The 20756-nt window shown below is 36.1% G+C and overlaps 1 protein-coding gene across 2 annotated transcripts; it reads left to right on the forward strand.

Moving 5' to 3' along the window:
- Window positions 1–729: 729 nt before the first annotated feature.
- LOC131987045 (septin-5-like) lies at window positions 730–20599 on the forward strand. Of its 2 annotated transcripts, XM_059352189.1 has the most exons (13): window positions 4394–4550; window positions 6408–6565; window positions 6683–6890; window positions 7829–7925; window positions 8148–8234; window positions 9062–9185; window positions 10294–10428; window positions 13169–13286; window positions 14548–14649; window positions 14735–14831; window positions 15542–15704; window positions 17392–17491; window positions 20073–20599. In XM_059352189.1, the coding sequence occupies exons 2-13, from the start codon at window positions 6459–6461 to the stop codon at window positions 20142–20144; spliced, it is 1410 nt and encodes a 469-aa protein (XP_059208172.1). In that variant the 5' UTR covers window positions 4394–4550; window positions 6408–6458; the 3' UTR covers window positions 20145–20599. The 2 variants fall into 2 exon arrangements, with proteins under 2 accessions (XP_059208171.1, XP_059208172.1); XM_059352188.1 differs by lacking the exons at window positions 4394–4550; window positions 6408–6565; window positions 6683–6890 and adding an exon at window positions 730–1138 and having other exon boundaries at window positions 20073–20593.
- The last annotated feature ends 157 nt before the right edge of the window (window positions 20600–20756 follow it).

The following is a 20756-nucleotide window of genomic DNA, read 5'->3' on the forward strand; positions in this document are numbered from 1 at the left end:
TCATGTCAGCTCGCTCTGAGCAGTTTCGATGAATTTACCATAAATATCACAATACGGGCGCACTACATTATATAGGGACGGCTGGTTTGAATAGGAAGAGCGAATGACGGCTCACTGGACCACAGTTTCTGGTTCCTTTTGCCTTTATTCTCGTAATAAATAAAAATATTTGCGAATTTATTCTTGTAATAAATTAGATATTTTCGACTTTATTCTCGTAATTAATAAAATATTTTTGACTTTATTCTCATAAGTAATTAAATAGTTTCGACTTTATTCTCGTAATTAATTAGATATTTTCGACTTTATTCTCGTAATTAATTAAATAATTTCGACTTTATTCTCGTAATTAATAAAATATTTTTGATGGACTATAGTATTTTGAAATAAAATAAAATAAATCATTTTCATTCCCATCCCAATAATCCTCCTGTGTCCTGCATACATGCATTGTCTTTATTAACAGTTAAGGAACATTACAATCATGAGGTCAGACAAAAAGGGATTACAAGAAAAAAATGTCATGAAACAAAGAACTGATCAGGAGAAATAATAATAATAATAATAATAATAATAATAATAATAATAATTCACTGATAATGATTTAAAAAATCATATAGTTATTAGAAATTAAGGTTATACATTCATCAGGCTATCATAATATTGTAGAAATAGTTCATTTTGTTGTCTCTTAAAATTCTGAGACTTAAGAAGATAGTAGAATTCAAGTAGAAACACCTTAAACTTTGGCTTAGCTTTGAGAAATCTGTTTGTGTATAAAGAACTTACAAGAGAGAATTAAGAAATATTGGTTACAAATTCAACAGATTTGTTACAATGAGTAAAATGTTCTGATTTTTACTAAAACTTAAATGTAATCAACTGACGTTACCAGGCAACAGACGTTACTAAGAGCTACCGTTAGCTAACCGTGATTGTTTATGTTTAAAAACAGCATGCAGGGGACAGAGGAGAAGAGAGTAGTTAGCGTTATAAAGTCACTATGGAGTCTTTAGTCTTTGTTTTCTGCCATGACACGGATCTCTGGACGGTTTGTAACAGAACCTTTGATAACGATTATCCGCCCTCACGGTCTTTGCCTTCACCGTGCTGCGACACTACCGGGAGCCACACAAAGGTACGTTTACTGTTTATCAGATGTCTTTCTGGTCGTTACCATGGTTATTACCTACCTGCTGTCACCAGCAGCGGAGCAGCTTTTCTCTCGAGAGAAGTCCCTGAGCGGGATAGCTAATGCTAGCAAACGGTAGCTATCAAACTAGCAAACTAGCTTACATTTGGTACATAGTTAGCATTATCTTCAACTTTATCATAAAAAAAAACAGAGCAATGTCACTTTTATCATTAACCTTATTACTGTCAGTCGTAGTAACTAGTAGTAGTTGTAGTAACGAGAGTAAGTTAGTAACTATTAAGTAGTAACTGTTAGTAACATTGGTAGCTAGTATACTGCCCTACAAAGTCTTAACTGCAGTATCTACATTTTGGGGCAAAATTGAGTTATAACTAAAAATGAAATCCTTGATGACTGTTTTATCTTGTGACATTTTTTTAGATTTCAATTTTGCTTTATTTCAGAAAAATAATTAAAGAAAAAACAACAAAATCCAACTCAAAACCAAGCAGTAATTGCACTTACCACGGTCTGCTTTGGATATATACTAATGTAAACATATTATAATGGAAATTATAAGTTTATTTGAAAGGGAAATTATTATCTAGATAGTGATGAAGTAAAAAAGTGAGATAAATGATATTAATACTAAAATAAAACATTTCTTTATAACATTAAGTCTAAAATATTCACATCTTCACAATAGAGTTAAAATACACTTAAAACAAAATAAATTTGTTTTCAATCAATTATTAGTAGAACCTTTTACAGCAATGCAGTAACTACGTTTTGGGGGTCAAAGGTCAAATAAATAATGATTTTTGAGCATAAAAAATTACATCATCAATACATGTAGAAATAAGTGTCGTATCACTTATCTACATATAACCAATTTGGCTGGCCAGTTAAAACACGTTAAAGAACTTTAAAACAGATTTTCTCAGTTTTACCTTTTGCGTAGTTACTGCAGTTTGTAGGGCAGTGTACACTACTTGTATTAGTATCTAGCTTTAGTTGTAGTGGTGACTACTAGCAGTAGTAACAATAAATAGTAGCTATAAATACTATAAGTATAGTATATAGGTTTTATATATTTATATTTATATAGTAGTATAAGGGGTGGTAGTAACAAGAAGTAGTAGTAACTAGAAGTAATAACTAAGTAGCTAAGTAAATAGTAGTAGCTAGTAACTACTACTACTACTAGGAGATACTACAAGCAGTAGTAACTAGTAAGTAGTAGTAGTCACTAGTAAGTAGTAGTAGCAGCTAGTAGTAGAAACTATAAGCAGTAGTAACTAGTTAGTATTAGTAGTCACTAGTAAGTAGTAGTAGCAGCTAGTAGTAGAAACTACAAGCAGTATTAACTAGTTAGTATTAGTCGTCACTAGTAAGTAGTAGTAGCAGCTAGTAGTAGAAACTACAAGCAGTATTAACTAGTTAGTATTAGTCGTCACTAGTAAGTAGTAGTAGCAGCTAGTTGTAGAAACTACAAGCAGTAGTAACTAGTTAGTAGTAGTAGTCACTAGTAAGTAGTAGTAGCAGCTAGTAGTAGAAACTACAAGCAGTATCAACTAGTTAGTATTAGTCGTCACTAGTAAGTAGTAGTAGCAGCTAGTTGTAGAAACTACAAGCAGTAGTAACTAGTTAGTAGTAGTAGTCACTAGTAAGTAGTAGTAGCAGCTAGTAGTAGAAACTACAAGCAGTATCAACTAGTTAGTATTAGTCGTCACTAGTAAGTAGTAGTAGCAGCTAGTTGTAGAAACTACAAGCAGTATTAACTAGTTAGTAGTAATAGTCACTAGTAAGTAGTAGTAGCAGCTAGTAGTAGAAACTACAAGCAGTATTAACTAGTTAGTATTAGTCGTCACTAGTAAGTAGTAGTAGCAGCTAGTTGTAGAAACTACAAGCAGTATTAACTAGTCAGTAGTAATAGTCACTAGTAAGTAGTAGTAGCAGCTAGTAGTAGAAACTACAAGCAGTATTAACTAGTTAGTAGTAGTAGTCACTAGTAAATAGTAGTAGCAGCTCGTAGTAGAAACTACAAGCAGTAGTAACTAGTTAGTAGTAGCTACTACTACTAGGAGTAGCTAGCAGTAGTTAAAACAACAAGCAGTATTAACTAGTAAGTAGTAGTAGTCATTAGTAAGTAGTAGAAGCTATTAGTTGAAGTAGTTACTAGTAAGTAGCTGCATTTACTACTAGTAATAACTAGTAAGAAGTAGTAGCTAGTAGTAGTATTCACAAGTAAGTAGCTGTAGTAACTATAAGTAGTAGTTACTATAATCAGTAGTAGTAACTAGTGTTAGTAACTAATAAGTAGTAATAGCAGTGGCAAGTAGTAACAATTATAAGTGGCAGTAACTTTTACTAGTAACTAGTAGTAGTAACTACTACCAGTAGTATTGAGTAACAGGAGTAGTAACTAGTAGTTGTTGCTAATACTAGTAGTTACTTGTACTTTACTAGTAGTAACAAGTAAGAGTAGTGGCAGCAAATAATAGAAAATAAAGAGCAACGAGAGAAAACAGATTACATTCAACACTGAATGGTTCAAACATTGAATTTTTTTGATGGATGAGTACAATTAGGAAAATATAAACAGTAAAATAAATGCCAGTTGTTATTTTATTTGTTTTTTAATTCAAAAACAGAACATAACACATATCCACCATACAGGGAATAACATACAAATAGAATAAAATACTACAACTACTACTACTACTACTACTACTACTACTAATAATAATATATATAAACATATACATAATTATTATTATTATTTCATATATAATATAATATAATGTATATATAATTTTCATATATTACTTTGTGCTTTGAACATAAAGTGCTTTCCAGATTAAAATGATTACAGAATCAAAATGTAAAATAAAATACCCATGTAAGTCCTCCCTGTATGACATACAGAAAGGAGGAACATGAGCACACATCAAGCTATAATACAAAGTAGCACAACAATAAGAAAACAAGAGAACTTAATACATATACTACAAAACATAGATACATATATTAAGTGTTTTAGACTTTTTGTTAGTCGAATAAGAGAGCAAGGTAACATTTCTGTCTTTTTATTGCTAAATTTGCATTTTAAATAAAAAATCTGCTTCCTGGAGCTCACACACATCATAAGCACGGTGACATTTTATTAGTCCTTCCTGTATCACAGACACGCTGCAGTAAGTTTATCCTTTGTTTGAGAAGCTGATGTGGGAGCCCGCGCCTCTCCCCTGTCGAGAAGTGTTTCCCTGGTGTTAAAATCACAGCGCCCCCCTCGGTGCTCAGGGATCAGGCTTGGTCCAGGTTTAGGAGGAGGAGGGAGGGGAGACACATATCCGGAGCGGCAGCATCATGGAGCACATGTCGTCTCCGGTCAGGTTCCGCAGTGGCAAGAAAGGTACGTTTATACAACACTCAGCACCTGCATTTATACACAACTAGGCTAGTTCCGATTTATTCACATAGCAGAACGTTTCTGCATTAATAATCACTTTAACAAGTTGATCAATCACCACAGCAGCTTTAATATTCCTGCAGGGATGCCTCTTGTATTATTCTTTATGTATTACTATTTATTGAAAAGCAGTTGGAGTCTATTTATGTTACACAAGAAAACAAAGCAGTGGTTTTCTGCAGTTCTTCTTTTGTTTATTTTGCATCAGGAGGATGCTGTTAGACTGTCAGTGAATACATGTATGTATGTGATATGAACAACAGAACTTATTGTTATATTTTAGCCACTTAAGCACTGTACTGGCTTAAAGTGTGAGAGGAAGTTTTGTTTTCGACAGCCTGAAGGCATAGTAAAGCTACTTAACGTCTTTATTAGTTTATTTATTCTTATACAACAAGTCTCTATGCTTCTGTTGTCTTTTTAAAACATGTTTCATGTTTATATTTGCCATCTTCTGCTCATAAAAGCTGCATCTTTCTCAGCAAAGGAGGTAGGAAACACTTGTTGAATTAATTATAGTGTTTGTAGCTTGTGTGTGTGTTTAAGAGTTAAATCTCCAACTCCCCCCACCCTGTCAGAGTATTAGAAGCTGGTTTAAGCCTGCTGCAAAGCTTTGTGGGTAATCAGAGGTGACAGGTGGAGGGACGCCAGATGAACCCTGATCAGGCCAGCAGCGTGTGTTGTCTTCAGACAGAAAAATGTGCATTCTGTAATGTGCAATGCACATTTTTTTTATCCTCTAGCTATGTGTACAAAAGCTGCAAACTGAAAGTTTAACCCAAAAATTTATCGTAGAAATAAACAGAAAAAACAGGCATTATCGTCTGAATTAGGTTACAGAAATGTACTTGATAAAATATAACCAAAGTGAAGCTTAAAACAGTGATGTTTCAGTGATGTTTCGGTTCACAAGAATCACTTTATTCTATGTGTCATACAAAACGTGTCTAAAATAAAGCATCTGCACGAACGAGATCCTGTTAAAAACATTAAATTCTACTCCTCAGAGACACTGTGAAGCCATGATTGATTCTGCTGAGACCAATGGTCACGTGACAAATATTCACTGAAAATCTGTTTACACAGATCAGAGAGGAGAGGACAGGACAGACTGGAAACATGACAATACTTTAATATTTACAATATGTGGAGAAAACTTTTTTCCCCAACATTTGTGACACTTTGTATTAAGAAAAGTGTTGTATATATAAATTCCATTTTATTTCAATCTAAAAAAATAGTTAGACAAATTAAACTTGTGTTTTTTCTTTTTTAATGATTTCTGTCATTATAATTGTTTTATTATAGTCATGATTGTGAGGATTTCACAGAGCTGCAGGACTTGTAGATGTTATATATGTATATATATTGCAGTGAAATACAAGGACACATTGGAAAAACAAAATAAAAATTAAACAGCACGTTGGGGGTCAGAGGGTAGCAGGCTTGTATCAGTCTGACCACAGTGTTTAGTACCCTGCAGCTGCAGACTGACTGTTGTTGTCCTCTCTCTGCCTGAACAGATGGATGAGGGCTTCTGTAATGGGATCACAAGTCAGGGTTAATCAGTGAAGAAAGAGAAGCCACTACAACAAAAGAGACACAAGACTTATTGTGTGGTGTTCTCAGAGAGAATGAGCCTGATTGTGTCCACCAGCAGCCAGTCAGTCAGTGTCTGTTTATGTATACCTGCATCATGCTGCATGGCTCTGGGCAATGGTTCCCAAATTGTAAATACGTTTTACAGTTAGGGACAATAAACAGCAAAACGTGTGTGTAACTCTGCTCCTCCTGTCCCAGTTGTCCAGTCTGTCCATCGAGGACCAGGAGGACACTCAGTTTCCTTTCGCCATGAGGGACCTGCCTCCTGTCTCCCAGCCCAACGAGGAGTTCCTGGTCCACCATGAGGCAGAGGGAACCGAGACAGCAACTAACGGGAGACTCCCAAGCCTCCCCGGGTCTCCCTCTCTGCCCCGTCCCGTCCCCAGCCTCCCTGGGACGCCCTCATTCCCCCGCCCCGTCCCGAGCCTCCCTGGGACGCCCTCTCTGCCCCGCCCCGTCCCCCGCCTCCCCAATTCTCCCTCTCTCCCCCGTCCTGTCCCCTGCCTCCCCTCCGGCTCCCCCACAGTCCCTCACAGACCGAGTCGTGCCAGACTGGACGCAGAGTTTCGTCCCGTGCCGCTGATGAGGCAGCTGGCCTCTCAGTCCATGGACTGTCCTCCCAGCCCGTCCTCACGTCCTCACAGCCCCTGGGGACGATTTGACCCCTACGACTCTACAGAGGTGAAGTTCTGTGTCAGAAGAAGCCCCCAAGTTATACAATGTCTGTTTTATAGATTTACAAAAGATTCTGAACTTATTCTATGTCTAGCATCCGAATTTTTAAAGTTTTTTTGTAAAATAAAAGGTGTATCTTAAAGATGATGATGTGTACAAATATTCTTACTTTGCATCGTTAATATTGGAACATTGATAATTGATTTATCGGTTATCAATTACTTTGGCATCCATGGCGGCAATGCTTCCATCATGAAAACAAGATAATCGATAAAACAATAATTGTGCCACATTTTGTCTGGTCTCGTGTTAAAAATCCAGCGCACCTCTTTCCTTTACAGTAGTGCACACTCAACCTTCTTGACGCATTATACAATTACATATGTATATATATATATATATATATATATATATATATATATATATATATATATATATATATAATTGCTTAGTAGCTTTCAATAAGTTGTGAAAGTGTATTAATGTAATACAACATAGTTGATATCGTTTTTTTTAATTCATTTTAAATTATTTAAATGTATACATATTTATGTATTATTCTTTTTTATTTTTGTTTGTTGTTTTTCAGTTTCATTAGATTTAAAATGTAAGAAAAATCCGAGTGGTCCAAAATACACAGAGTAAAGGGTAGCACTTACATAGTATTAAAAACAGAATGAAATGTTAGTAATATTTCCGTAGATAAAAAGACATTTAAAGAAAAAAAATACTGCATGATGTTTCCAAAATCAGTGAGCAATTGTTAAATAATAGTTATCAATAAGCAGCTCTGCCATTTGTTACAATGACTGTAATGTAATGTTGCATTCGTTTTACTCTCTCTCTCTCTCTCTCTTTCTCTCCAGTACAGTAAATTCAGCGACAGTCACTTATAAACAGCATGCATGCACAGAATATTCAAGTTATGTTTGTGTTTTCTGCAGGATCAGGACAAGGAGTACGTAGGTTTTGCCACACTGCCGAACCAGGTTCACAGAAAGACGGTGAAGAAAGGATTCACGTTTACTCTCATGGTGGCAGGTGAGTCCTAATGTTTGTTAACTCAGACACTTTTTATTATTATTTTATTAATCTAGAAACATCGCAACATTTTCAGGTGATAACATTGATTTTGTGTGCAAAGAAGTTCCCTGTTTTTTGGGAAATGTTTACGGAGTAGTTGTGTTGAAGAATAAAAAAACCACATGGATGAGATATTTTCCTCTTGTCATTTAAGAGTCATGGTTGTCTTCCTCTCTGTAGGGGAGTCTGGTCTTGGTAAATCCACACTCATCAACAGTTTGTTCCTCACTGATCTCTACAAAGACCGAAAGGTTCCCAACGCACAAGGTGACATTACTTCTTTTATATATTTATTAATTTATTAGTCTGTTCAAAATGAGAGAAGTTCAGTATAAAATTATACATAACATTTACCCCACTAACAAATGTCTGTCAAAATCTGTCAGTATTGATGTTAATTGTGTATTTTGTAAAGCCTTATATGTACTTTTATATTATAGCAATAAAGATAGAAAAATTCAGCACTTCATTAATTTGATTATTCTAATGGCGAAATTCCACATACATAAAGCCGAATTTTCCAAAGGTCGACCTTTCTTTCCTGTTTTTGAAATTGAATTCAACAACTACCTTGAATCAAAAATAATTGATAATAACAAATGTATACATACTGTTAACATAATTCAAGAAATATTTGGAGAAATGTAATATGTCATGCCTTTTTCTTTTTTCCCTCCTTCCTTTTTAATTATTTTATTATTCTGTTTAATTTACACCTGTACTGACTAATGCACTTCATTCACTTTCTCTCATATTTATTTATTTTAATTGTAATTATTTTATTATTCTGTTTAATTTACACCTATACTGAATTATGCACTTCATTCACTTTGTCTCATATTTATTCATTTTAATTTTAATTATTTAATTATTCTGTTTAATTTACACCTGTACTGACTTATGCACTTCATTCACTTTGTCTCATATTTATTTATTTTCTCAATTTGTGATGCCATTTGTTTTGTTCTACCCAAGATGAATGTTCTGACTGGAATTGGACCTTCTCAATAAAGTTTTGAAAAAAAATGTATTAGTCTGTTCACACTGTTAGCTTGTTGATTAAGTGACCTAATCACCTGTGTGTGTTTCTGCAGAACGGATCAATCAAACCGTGGACATCGTCAAACACACCATCAGCATTGAAGAGAAAGGAATCAGACTGAGGCTCACCATCATAGACACACCGGGCTTCGGAGACGCCATCGACAACACAGACAGGTGAGTTTCTGCACTCTGTTCATCCTGTTACTGATATTTCTTTTTGTGTCAGCTAAAGATTAAGTTACGCTGATATTTTGAGTATTAAACAATTTTTTTGAATAAGTTTTCAGTGGAAGCTGAAGCAGATTGCCTTTGAAAAATATGATTTTCACCAGTATTGTGTTGTTTGTATGGCAGTATCGGTTGCTATGTTTAGGGCTGGGCGATATATCGATATAAAAAATATGTCAATATATTTTTAATGTAATATGGAATTAGACCATATCGCATATAACGATATATAGTTCAACTTTTTTCTTTATATATACATGCTGCCCTTACTAGGGTTTGTCATATTTAGTTATTTTGTAAATGTTCGTTATTCTTTTCTCATATAAATATATATATATATTTTTTTAAATGGCATATTTTATTTTATAGGCTATTTTTATTTCAGATATTCTTTATTTAAATGTGCACTTAATGGACGTTTGATTTATAAAAAAAAAAAAAAGGTACTTCTGTTAGTATTTATGTACACTTAAATAAAAGTTTTAACTAAAACTACTTGTGACATGTCATATTTGACTTTGACTGAACATTTGCTCTCACTTTGTGATAAAAATATCAGGATATATATTGTATATCCATATTCAGCCTAAATATATCGGGTTATGACTTTTGGTCCATATTGCCCAGCCCTAGTTATGTTGCAAGAGGAATAATACACAGTATTCTGTATCAATGTTTTGTCCCTCTGTATGAATGAGGCACTGTACAGCACCAAAAACTACTTGTTTGACCACAATAACCAAAAATCAACAGCATTTTTACTCAACCAATACTGTTAGATTACATGACTTAAGTAGTTACAAAGGCTTGATGCTCCATCATCACTTTCATACAAACAACTATAAGATTATTAAAGAAAGTTGATTTCATTGAAAATGTTATGAGATTTTTCACTGAAGGCTGATGACTTCATAAACTATGACAACAGACACTGATTCAGAAAACCTTGATTGAAGAATCAAATGTAAAACAGTTGACTCGGTATAGCCCTGCATTATGAAGTTTGTTGTCCAGGTTTGTTGTTTTACTCAGAGACATTGTGTGTTTTCATCAGCTGGAAGCCTATAGAAGAATACATCGACCAGCAGTTTGAACAGTACTTCAGGGACGAGAGCGGCTTGAACAGAAGGAACCTGCAGGACAACAGAGTCCACTGCTGTCTCTACTTCGTCTCTCCGTTTGGACACGGGTACGCTGACAATATCTTTTCTATTCTATAACAGCAGGCTTTTAGTGTAGAGACCAGGGGCCTCATGTATGAGTGCGTAGCTTTCATACTGAAAGATGGCGTACCCCCAAAACTAGAAAAGTACTTACGCAAACTCACCTCCACATGTATCAAACTGTTCCTACGGTAGGTTCAGTGCACCTTTCCTTGATACATCCCAATCAGAGTGGAACTGAGTGCACATGCACGAGCCACGAGCCATCAGTCATGCCCCGGACACTCCTGAAAATGAATATGCAGATGACATGCAAATGACTATAAATCGCCGGCATACCCGCTGATTATCGACAAAACAATGGCAAATCAACTTACTGCCCCTGCGCGCCAGGTGGACGTGGTGATCTCCAGGTGGAGGCAGGAAAAAGAGCTTTTTGGTGCCTCAGCTCTGGGTCAGCAACAAGATGTCACTGTGGCTGTTAACCAGCCGGATCAGATAGATGGATAGATAGATAGATAGATATACTTTATTTATCCCAAGCTGGGAAATTACAGAAGACCTGCACCATGGCAGAAGTGTCCCTCAACACACGCTCCACCGTTATTGAATTTAGTCAGAGCCGTTGGAGCAGCCAGTGTGTAATGCTGCCAAAATCATTTTTACGCATCAGTTTATAAGCCACACTTAACTTGTTGTCCCAATTAAACATCAGATACGGGATCAAATATTCACCACACCTGACTTATTCTGAAAGGATTTCCAACACACGTTTTTTTCTCCAGGGAGAGGGATCTGTGCGTCATGGACGCTGTGCACCTGCAGCGTTAACATCTCCATGTTAAACCAAAGGGGAAACGGTCGGCGATCGGCATTTTGACACAGTAATTAAGGTTGTCTGTGAAAAATGTATGCGCTCCATAATCAGAATCAAAAGACCTTTACTGATCTCCGGAGGGAAATTCGGTATATAGCAGAATATATAGACTTAATAAAATATACAATCTGAACATCAAAACATATAGACTTCAAAAATAGTATCATTGCACAAGTAAGCAGCAGTGCACAGGTGAAGTCTAAAATATGATAATAGATGACAAAAAATCATCTATCCCCTCATATTTAGAACGGGTTATTGATGGTGGAAAACGGCATTTTCCACCGACATTCTCATGGCACCTTGAAAGGTTGCGGAGCGGTCCGTACATTCTCACGGCAAGTTCAGTTTTCATACATGTGACGTGTGGAAAAAACAGCGTACGCAATGTTTTTGTGCGTACGCAGCATTGATACATGAGTCCCCTGGGCCCCATTCCAAGTAGAAGGCTCAACAAGCTCTGAGTCTCTCCCTGAACTCTGAGTTGATTTACCCTCAGATGGGAAACTCTGAGTTTCTGGTTCCAGAAAAGCTGATCTGAGTTAGTTCAATCAGCTCAGAGTAGGTTCACTCTGAGTTACACGTGTCACCACTACTATAAAAAGGCAGCATTAATTGAGCTGCGATATTATGATTCACCATGGCAACAGCTAAAACAAATGGTTGAATTGAGATCCTCATGTGAACGTACGGTGAGTTAGAACACATTGTTAGAAAAAAAACAAAACGGTTACAGCTGCAACGGAGAGAAGAATCAGAATTAATCAAAGTATAATATTACAGGTGAAAACTGGTGAAATTATATTGTGTCTAAATTTTATTCATTTAGTTGTAATCCTGCCGGTGAAAGACGGACGTTGAAGCAGCTGAAAATTAAATTTAAGAACATGGTTCAAACAGGAAGGGCTGAGGTGTAACAGGTCATGGTTTATTTAATTTTATTCTTATTTGACTGATTTAAATTCAATTCAATGTGCAGTAGATGTTTCAGTGCCAGGGTCACTTTCCTTTTCACTCTGCAAACTAGAGCTTTTCTGATCTGCTCTGCATCGCTGATATTATAAAGAAAACAACTCCAAAATAAAAAGCGACACAAAGAATGTGCTCTGACATGAGAGAATGTCCATGTGTGTTATGTTGCAGAAAGCAAAGGAATGTGGTTGAGATGAATTATAGATTGTGAGGAAAAACGGTAACGTTACATTAAAAAACGATCAGGGTACCAAGCAGATGAATTCAGGGTCTGAGATCCCGATGTAAGGCTGTGTGTATAACCTCGTCTCCTATAGCAACAGGACCAGAGAAAGAGACACCATGTGACAGCATCGAGCTGCTTCAGGATCAGTGAGGGGGAGGAGACGGGAAAGATGAGGGTTTTTATAGAAAACCTGCATATTGATTTGTGTGAAAAGGGCCTGAGTCAGAGTGGAGGGTTCAAACACATGACACCTGTGCATAAAAGCGGAAACCTTACACAGTCAGTGAGTAACAAACTAATATCAAACAGGAGTGTGATTGTGACTCACAGTAACCTGCTGATTATTGTGTTTCAGTGCTTTGAATCAATGAGGAAATGAAACGGTGTGTCTGTGTCTGAAAGAGGGTGGAGACACAGAGAAACTTAGAGTTTGTTAAAGAAAACCTGGTTAGGTTCTCCGAATCAGTTACCACGGCAACTCAGCCAGAGCTGAAGTTACCTCCTTTTCAGAACAGGAGACTCAGAGTTCCCTATTTCAGGGTTAACAAACGCTTTCTGGAACCGGCCTGTGGCTTCCAAACTGTAGTTTTTACTATTTTCCATCACATTTTCTTACATAAAAGTTGTTCAAATATCTTTTTGCATGCTCTTGCATTTACTCACACATACCTACATGTTTTCCTCTCATCAGTCTTCGACCTCTGGATGTGGCATTTATGAGGGCGTTGCATGAAAAAGTCAACATCGTTCCTGTAGTGGCAAAAGCAGACAGTCTGACCGAAGCAGAGGTCTACAGGAAGAAGATAAAGGTACAAGATCATCAACAAATACATTCTTCACATTATATTTTAATTCTACAAACCTGTCCTACAGAGCTGTGATGTCCTTTTTAAATCTTCATTTCAAACCTTCAACGTACATAGTTTCAATAAGAATGGTGCATATACATATCAAGCTTTGAGAAAATAAAAATAAAAGCAGTGCCAAACAGAAAAAGACAACAAAAACAAAACAAATCTAACGTAAAATACATAAATGCCTTGCCTATGTCCAGTGTTTGCATACTGTAATATTTCACTGGAAATAGTCTGCAATGACGTACCATTTCTTTCATCATACGATTTAAAAATAAAAAAAATCTCACATACTTTTTAAAGCGCACTAAAATTTCAGAGGCAGACTGAGATTTATTTTATTTTATTAACAATTTACTTATTTTGACATCCTGATTTTGCTCATGAAGCACTTAGAAGTGCATTTTGTCTGAAAGGTGCTTAACTCTATGGAGTCTTGGGCTGTTTGGTCCATTTTTTAATCATTTCATCCTGCCTGTATACACCACTTAAAAACTGTTTAAATGCCATGTTGGGGGTTTTTTCAGCACAACCTCACCTATACGACCTAATAATAATAGATTTTTTATTCTGACTTACTGGATCAACATTTTGAACCAAAGAGAAACAAAGAAAAACCAACATAAATGTGATCTTGTGATTGTGCGTCATCCTGTCATCAAACTCTGGTTTTTATTCTAGTGGGACTCTATTTTATTTGTGTCTTGTTTAGCGTAAGAATTTTGGTCATTTTGTGTATTTTTTTGGCCATTTTGTCTCCTCATTTGTTTCTTTTTTTGGTCATTTTGTGTCTTTTTTTGTCTTTTTGTGTATTTTTTTTAGTAATTTTGTATTTTGTATTTTGAATCTTTGTTTTTTACATTCATAACACTATCATGCTCAATAAAGAATTTTAAAAGTAGCAAATGTGAACAAAGGTTTCAAATTTAACATATAAGAGGGTTACATCCAGTTCTATCATTTTATACTAAATATATTTGAGCTTGTCTCCAGTTTTACTTGATATATCATCATCAAACTGAAACTGGCCTCATGGAGTTTACAGCCAGAACTTTAGAGGTAAATTTACAGTAGGGCTCCACGCTGCTTTGTTTTCTAGTCTGGATGTGATGAAGAAGTCATGATTTGGAGCTTTTGGAGACTCCAGAGGGTTTATATGAATACAAGTTTTCTTGATATCTATTTCTCTTAAACATCATTGTTTCAATGTGTTCAGATCAGGGAGGAGATCAAGCAGTTTGGGATCAACATCTACCAGTTCCCCGACTGTGACTCAGACGAGGACGAAGACTTTAAAAAACAAGATCAGATACTCAAGGTGATTCAGTTAACTCTGATTTCTAACTGTTAAAAATGCACCATCTCATTTCAAAGACTGACAGATTTTGTTTGTTTGTTTGCAGGACAGCTTCCCGTTCGCAGTAATTGGGAGTAATGTTCAGTTGGAGAGTGACGGCCGCAGATCCAGAGGTCGTTCTTATCCCTGGGGTGTGGTAGAAGGTACGACACACAAACACACACTCTCAATTATTTCTACATATGTATAGACCAGTGGTTCTCAACCTTTTTTCAGTGATGTACCCCCTGTGAAATATGTTTTCAGCCAAGTACCCCCTAACCAGGGCAAAGCATTTTTGGTTGACTTAAAAACAGAGCGCTGTGTCATCAGTGTCTGATTTATTAAACTTTGGAACTGATAAACACATACAGACTTCAAACATTTGAAAAAAACAACAATTTCAAACATTTTAAATGTTAATAATCTATGACTAAATTTAGTGCAAATATTTCTCATCACTAAAATGTAGTGATTCAAAATAATGTAGTAAAAACAGTGAGCATATAACCATTTAAAACTATAACTGCTACGCTTCAACCACGACTCCATCTTTGAGTTTTCAAGTGATTGACAGGTGATGCCAGGTGGCATATGACAGGTTGGGTCCAACCATCCTGGTATGGGGGACACTCTGGGTTTTTAGGATCAGGAAATTGAATAGCCTACTGAATATACAATACATTTTACGAACTTATACTTATATTTTCCTGAAATGTTTATGAAATAATTATTTTTAAAGGATTTTTGCATGGATACTACTTTTTAAATGTATATTTTAAATCTCACGTACCCCCCTGGAGTGCCTTCAACTGATAAAGACAAAGAAACAACGTTCTGATCCAGTAAAATGTTTGTCATTTTGCACGGTCAGTGGAGAACTCGGCGCACTCCGACTTCCTGCTGCTGAGGAACATGCTAGTGAGGACGCACATGCAGGACCTGAAGGACGTGACGGCGGAGACGCACTATGAGAACTACAGAGCACACTGCATCCAGAACATGACACGCATGGTGGTGCAGGAGAGGAGCCGCAGGTGTGTGGAGGAGTAGGGACAGTTTTCTAAAGATTAAAGATACGTAGTTGCTTATTTTTTAATTGAACAAGAGTCTTGATTATTGTGTAAATAATAAGGTTTTCTGCAGCTAGGAGTCTCTCAAGCAAAACAGTGACAAAAGACAGCCCAAGAGATGGCGCTCTTTGTTTAACAAAGGGCTGAAAACACACTCAATTATCATTGCCGAAGCCTTTTTTTAAGCCAGGACCGCAATCTAGTGGGGTCAAAAAATAAAGCAAATGATTCACGAAGCTATGGGCTGAAATATATGCCACCTGAAACTGAATTTGAATTATTTATATTTGAATTTAAATTGCTTAACTTGAATAATTGCATTAAAAAACTGAATTGAATTTATTAGTTTGGAACTGAACATTCAGTTCTCACAATTCAAATTTCAAAAATTTCAATTTTCTACGACAATCAGGATAGTTGAGGCAGAGCAATCGAGCGCAGAAAACGGATGCTGATTGGCGGAAGAGGCGCTCTGTGTTTCTGCGATCAATTGCTCTGCCTCAACTATCCTGATGTTCGTCGCAGAAAATTTAAATTGAATTTTGCGAACTGAATGTTCAGTTCCACACTAATAAATTCAATTTGAAATTACAATTCAGATTAATTTTTTCAATGCAATGATTCAAATCGAACACTACAAATTAAAATGATCTGATTCAAATTCAGTTTTTAATGCAATAATTCAAGTTAAGCAATTCAATTCAAACATAAATACTTCAAATTCAATTTCTGCTGGCACATATTTCAGCCCATACGAAGCTTCATTGTCCCAACACCACTAAATAGACCCACTGAACAAAGGCCAACTCTATTTGTGATCTGGGAATCACGGTACAGAATAAACTGCTGTGGACGCCACATTAGTTCCGATCCATAAGTCACAAAATAACACAAACTAACTAACTGAGCAAGGTGGCAGTAAAGTTAAAACATATTCCTAATATAGTGTACACTTAAAATTATTTTCTCTTCTTTTTAGGTGGCTTAAGTACGTTTTGCTGCGGCCCAATCCATAGCAGTACATATCGCTTTCTCCAAATTCAACAGAATGCATTGACAAAATAATAATTTTACTTTGCCAAACAAACAGGATTGTGTGATCAACAGCTGCATCTGTTTAGTGCCATCATCCAGAAACCTACGTCAGGTCAAAGTTTTCAGAATGACTTGTTGGGAAAACAACTGTTTGACTCTAAAACATACAAACTTCAACCAACATGTGAATGTTTGGATTTGAATACATAGAAGAACACAAAGAAAAAGCTACAGAATGATTAAAAAAACTCCAAAAACTGAACTGAATACTAATGGGCCCGCTCATTGAAAAACACTGAATAAAGCAGCTCCATGTTATAAATCAGCAAAGGAGACATGTTACCACTGACGGGCTTCAATAAAATTACAGATTTATTTATGTTTGAAAATGTTTTTTAGGATGTTTGTTCACAACTCCAAAAACATATAATATAGGTTTAGTCATTTTTAAACATTTGAATGCTGAAACGTTCTCTTTTATCTACCTTTAAATTCAATGTAGGCTCCTCAAAATAATTAAAGAACATTAAAAGCATACAGCATGATGTTCACACTGATATTTCTGTGCTGATTGACACAGATACTCACACAGGTTGTTTGTCTTTGTGTGATGTAGTTTACAAGAGAAACATCGAGAGCAAAGCACAGATCTTCCTCTGCCGCTGGCGACCTCCGACACCGAGACGGAAAGACTGATCTCTGAAAAAGAGGAAGAGGTAAGTTTCTCTAGATGACTCACCTGAGCATTCACTTGGTTACAAAAAAGCTCCTCCGTCCATTTACTCAAGTACGCACAAATTTGAGGTATTTCTACTTTACATATTCTTTTCAAGCCACTTTATACTTTATACTACTCCACTTCATCACAGAGGGAAATAAAGCAACAAAATGAGCCAGGCTTTTCCTTAATCTGCCTTCATGGAGCACCCGCTGGTTCAAGTTGTAAAGGACAGTAAGTGAACCTGTTACAACCATAGACTGTATAGATAACGGATGTAGTCACCGTTGTCATAACCCGGCTCCTAGGCTATGACAAATACAGCATAGGACACAATAGATGTCTAGAAATTAATGAATTTATTAACTTAAACAACTGAGGTTATAAGTACAAATGTGTGAGTCAGTAACATCAGCAATGTAAATGTGGAGGTGTGAGCAATATGAAGTGTAAATGTTGTAAAGTTAAAACAAAGCAGAAACCAAACAAAGAGAATGTGCTGCTGGCTGGGTGCAACCGTGTTGCACCCCGCCCCACCCCGTGAGCAGCGTTGGAACTGGGTTTTTATCCAAATCCGCACTCTGCTGATGGTACCTTCAAGGACACAGAAAAAAACAATAACAGGTCAACTACATCAGCACATCAACACTAGACAGGGACCGTCACACCGTGATGTCACCTGTTGGTTTGTGGCCTATTGGAAGCATCGAGTTCAGCGTTACCCTCGTCGCCATCTTGCGTCGCCATCTTGTTTCCGATATGCGGAGCAGACCATATCTGGACTGTGGAGGAGGAGAGGGATCTGATCACTGACTACAGCCTCTCTACACCTCAACCTGACTGAGAGAAGCTGCTGCTAATTCATGTTAGCATTAAAGGGAGCATTAACTGGGATGTTAGTTTTGGCAAAAAACACAAACAAATGTATCTTTCTTACCTCAGAAAACTGACCAATGACTCCTTGGAGTGTCTGTTAGTCCAACCAAATGCTGAACAAGACATTTTAATGAACAAATACAGTGAAAGGGTCAAAGTTATGAGACCAAATCTGTAAATGTCCTCTTTTCTATCTATATAACGTTATATATAAAACTTTATTGACACGTTGCCGTGGATACGCATTGCTCTGCTTCTCTCCTGGTGACGGCTCGCCTTGTTAGTGACCTGTAGCCACGCCCCAAATCACACGATTCTTTATCTTCTATTTTCTTCTAAATGGGGCCATTATTAGAACTATTGACATCAAATTGTCTTGAAGATGATTTTTTACTAGTGATCGAGACCATAGTGTTGTCCTGAAAAATTTTTCTGAGGTAATAAATGAAGTAATAAATGGGCAGATTTTTTTTTGCAGCCAAACTTAGCACCCCCTACTGGAATTTTCGGTGGATTGCAGGCTTAAGGCACTCCCTGGTTGGCCTCCATGCTCAGACACAGAGATTGCCGCCTGAGCAGACCATATCTGGACTGTGGAGGAGCGAGAGGGATCTGATCACTGACTACAGCCTCTCTACACCTCAACCTGACTGAGAGAAGCTGCTGCTAATTCATGTTAGCATTAACTGGGATGTTAATGTTGGCTAGCAAAACAACAAAAACAAAACCTAGTTTTTACATTTAGTCATTTAGCAGACGCTTTTATCCAAAGCGACTTACAGGAAAAAAGGAGAACAATCAAGGTATAGTGCGCACTGCAAAAAGGGGAGTGTCTAAAAAACAGATAGAAACACTAAATCTGAGGGAAATGATCTTGCAGCATTCGACAGATAATTTCACTTGACAAGATTTATTAAATTAAGATTACTAAATCTAGAAATATAATAAGCATGTTGTACACTTAAAATAAGAAATTAACTCTTAAAACAAGATGAAAAAAGTTGGTAATATTTTTTTCTACATGTCCTAAAACCAGTCTGATGTCATGGGGTCCTTTTTGACCCCTGAGGACCATGGGTGTATAGTCGACAGGAGGAGTACACAAGGGTGAAATGGTTCTAAACTTTCTGTGTGTTTTACAGATATGAGATTATAATAATAAGAATAATTATTTACTCTCTAAAGGCAAAAATTCATGTGAAATTCTTTTGGCAGCTCTGGTCACATCAGAGTTGACTTTCCTCTTTGACTTATTTTACCTCTCTTCTGCTCTTACAAGCACATTGTTAATTTTGGATGCCAGCAAAAAAATAAAAAAATAAAAAGTTGGTAATATTTTTTTTTACATGTCCTAAAACCAGTCTAATGTCATGGGGTCCTTTTTGACCCCTGAGGAACACAAGGGTTAAAATGTATGGTTTATTATAAGAATATATATATATATATATAAATATATACACACACATTTAGTTATCTATGATTTACTATTAGTATTATTATTTATGCATTTTGTATCTTTCTAATGTAGTTATCTATGATTTATCACATTAAACATTAACTTTACATGTTTATATGTTGTGGTGCAAGAAGATTTAACCATGTAATTGTCATGATTTCCTTTCTGTTTTTAAATGTTTTTTAATTAAAAACAAAAACTTTTACTAACCTGACTTCTTCCTCTGACTGTGTTTGTTCCTGTGTAGCTGCGGAGGATGCAGGAGGTTCTGGAGAGAGTTCAGGTTCACATCCAGCACAACCAGAGAGGAGCTCTCTGAGCAACAATCCAGGAATTCTTAGAGGAAACACAAGAACGTTTGTGTGGAAGACTGCAGGTTGGACAGAAATCTATCACAAACCTTGATGACAATGTAACTCTGCCATCTAGAGGTCTTTGTAGTGAAATTCAAGTTTTGTTTTGAATTTGTAAACCACATATTTTGTTTGTTTTATTACTCGTGAGGCAACTGTATCTTTATTTTTTTTAAGCTGTAATATTATGGGGTTACTTTTGTGCCTTTGTTATGTAATAAAAAAATAGAATTGATAGATCGATATATTGAATGATAGATTTGAGAACCAAAGTTTCATCACTGAAATAAAACAGTTTTTTAAAAAAAGTTTTGAGTAAATGTTGATTTTTTAAATCCAAGTTCGGTTCGCAATTCCAAAAGTATTTTTTTCTGCAAATTAGAAAATGTTTTCTGTACATCCAAAAGTTTTGTGTGGAAGTCTCAAAGTTTTCTCTGGAAAAAAAATTCTCTGGAATATTGTCTGGAAAACAAAAGTTTTTTTTCGCTATTAAAACTTTTGGATTCAAAAGCAAACTTGTGGATTTGCAAACAAAACGTTTTGGTTCTCATTAGTAACCCCATATAATCTTTTATTTT

This window comes from Centropristis striata, chromosome 15 (assembly GCF_030273125.1).
Source record: "Centropristis striata isolate RG_2023a ecotype Rhode Island chromosome 15, C.striata_1.0, whole genome shotgun sequence".
NCBI classification, from domain to species: Eukaryota; Metazoa; Chordata; class Actinopteri; order Perciformes; family Serranidae; genus Centropristis; species Centropristis striata.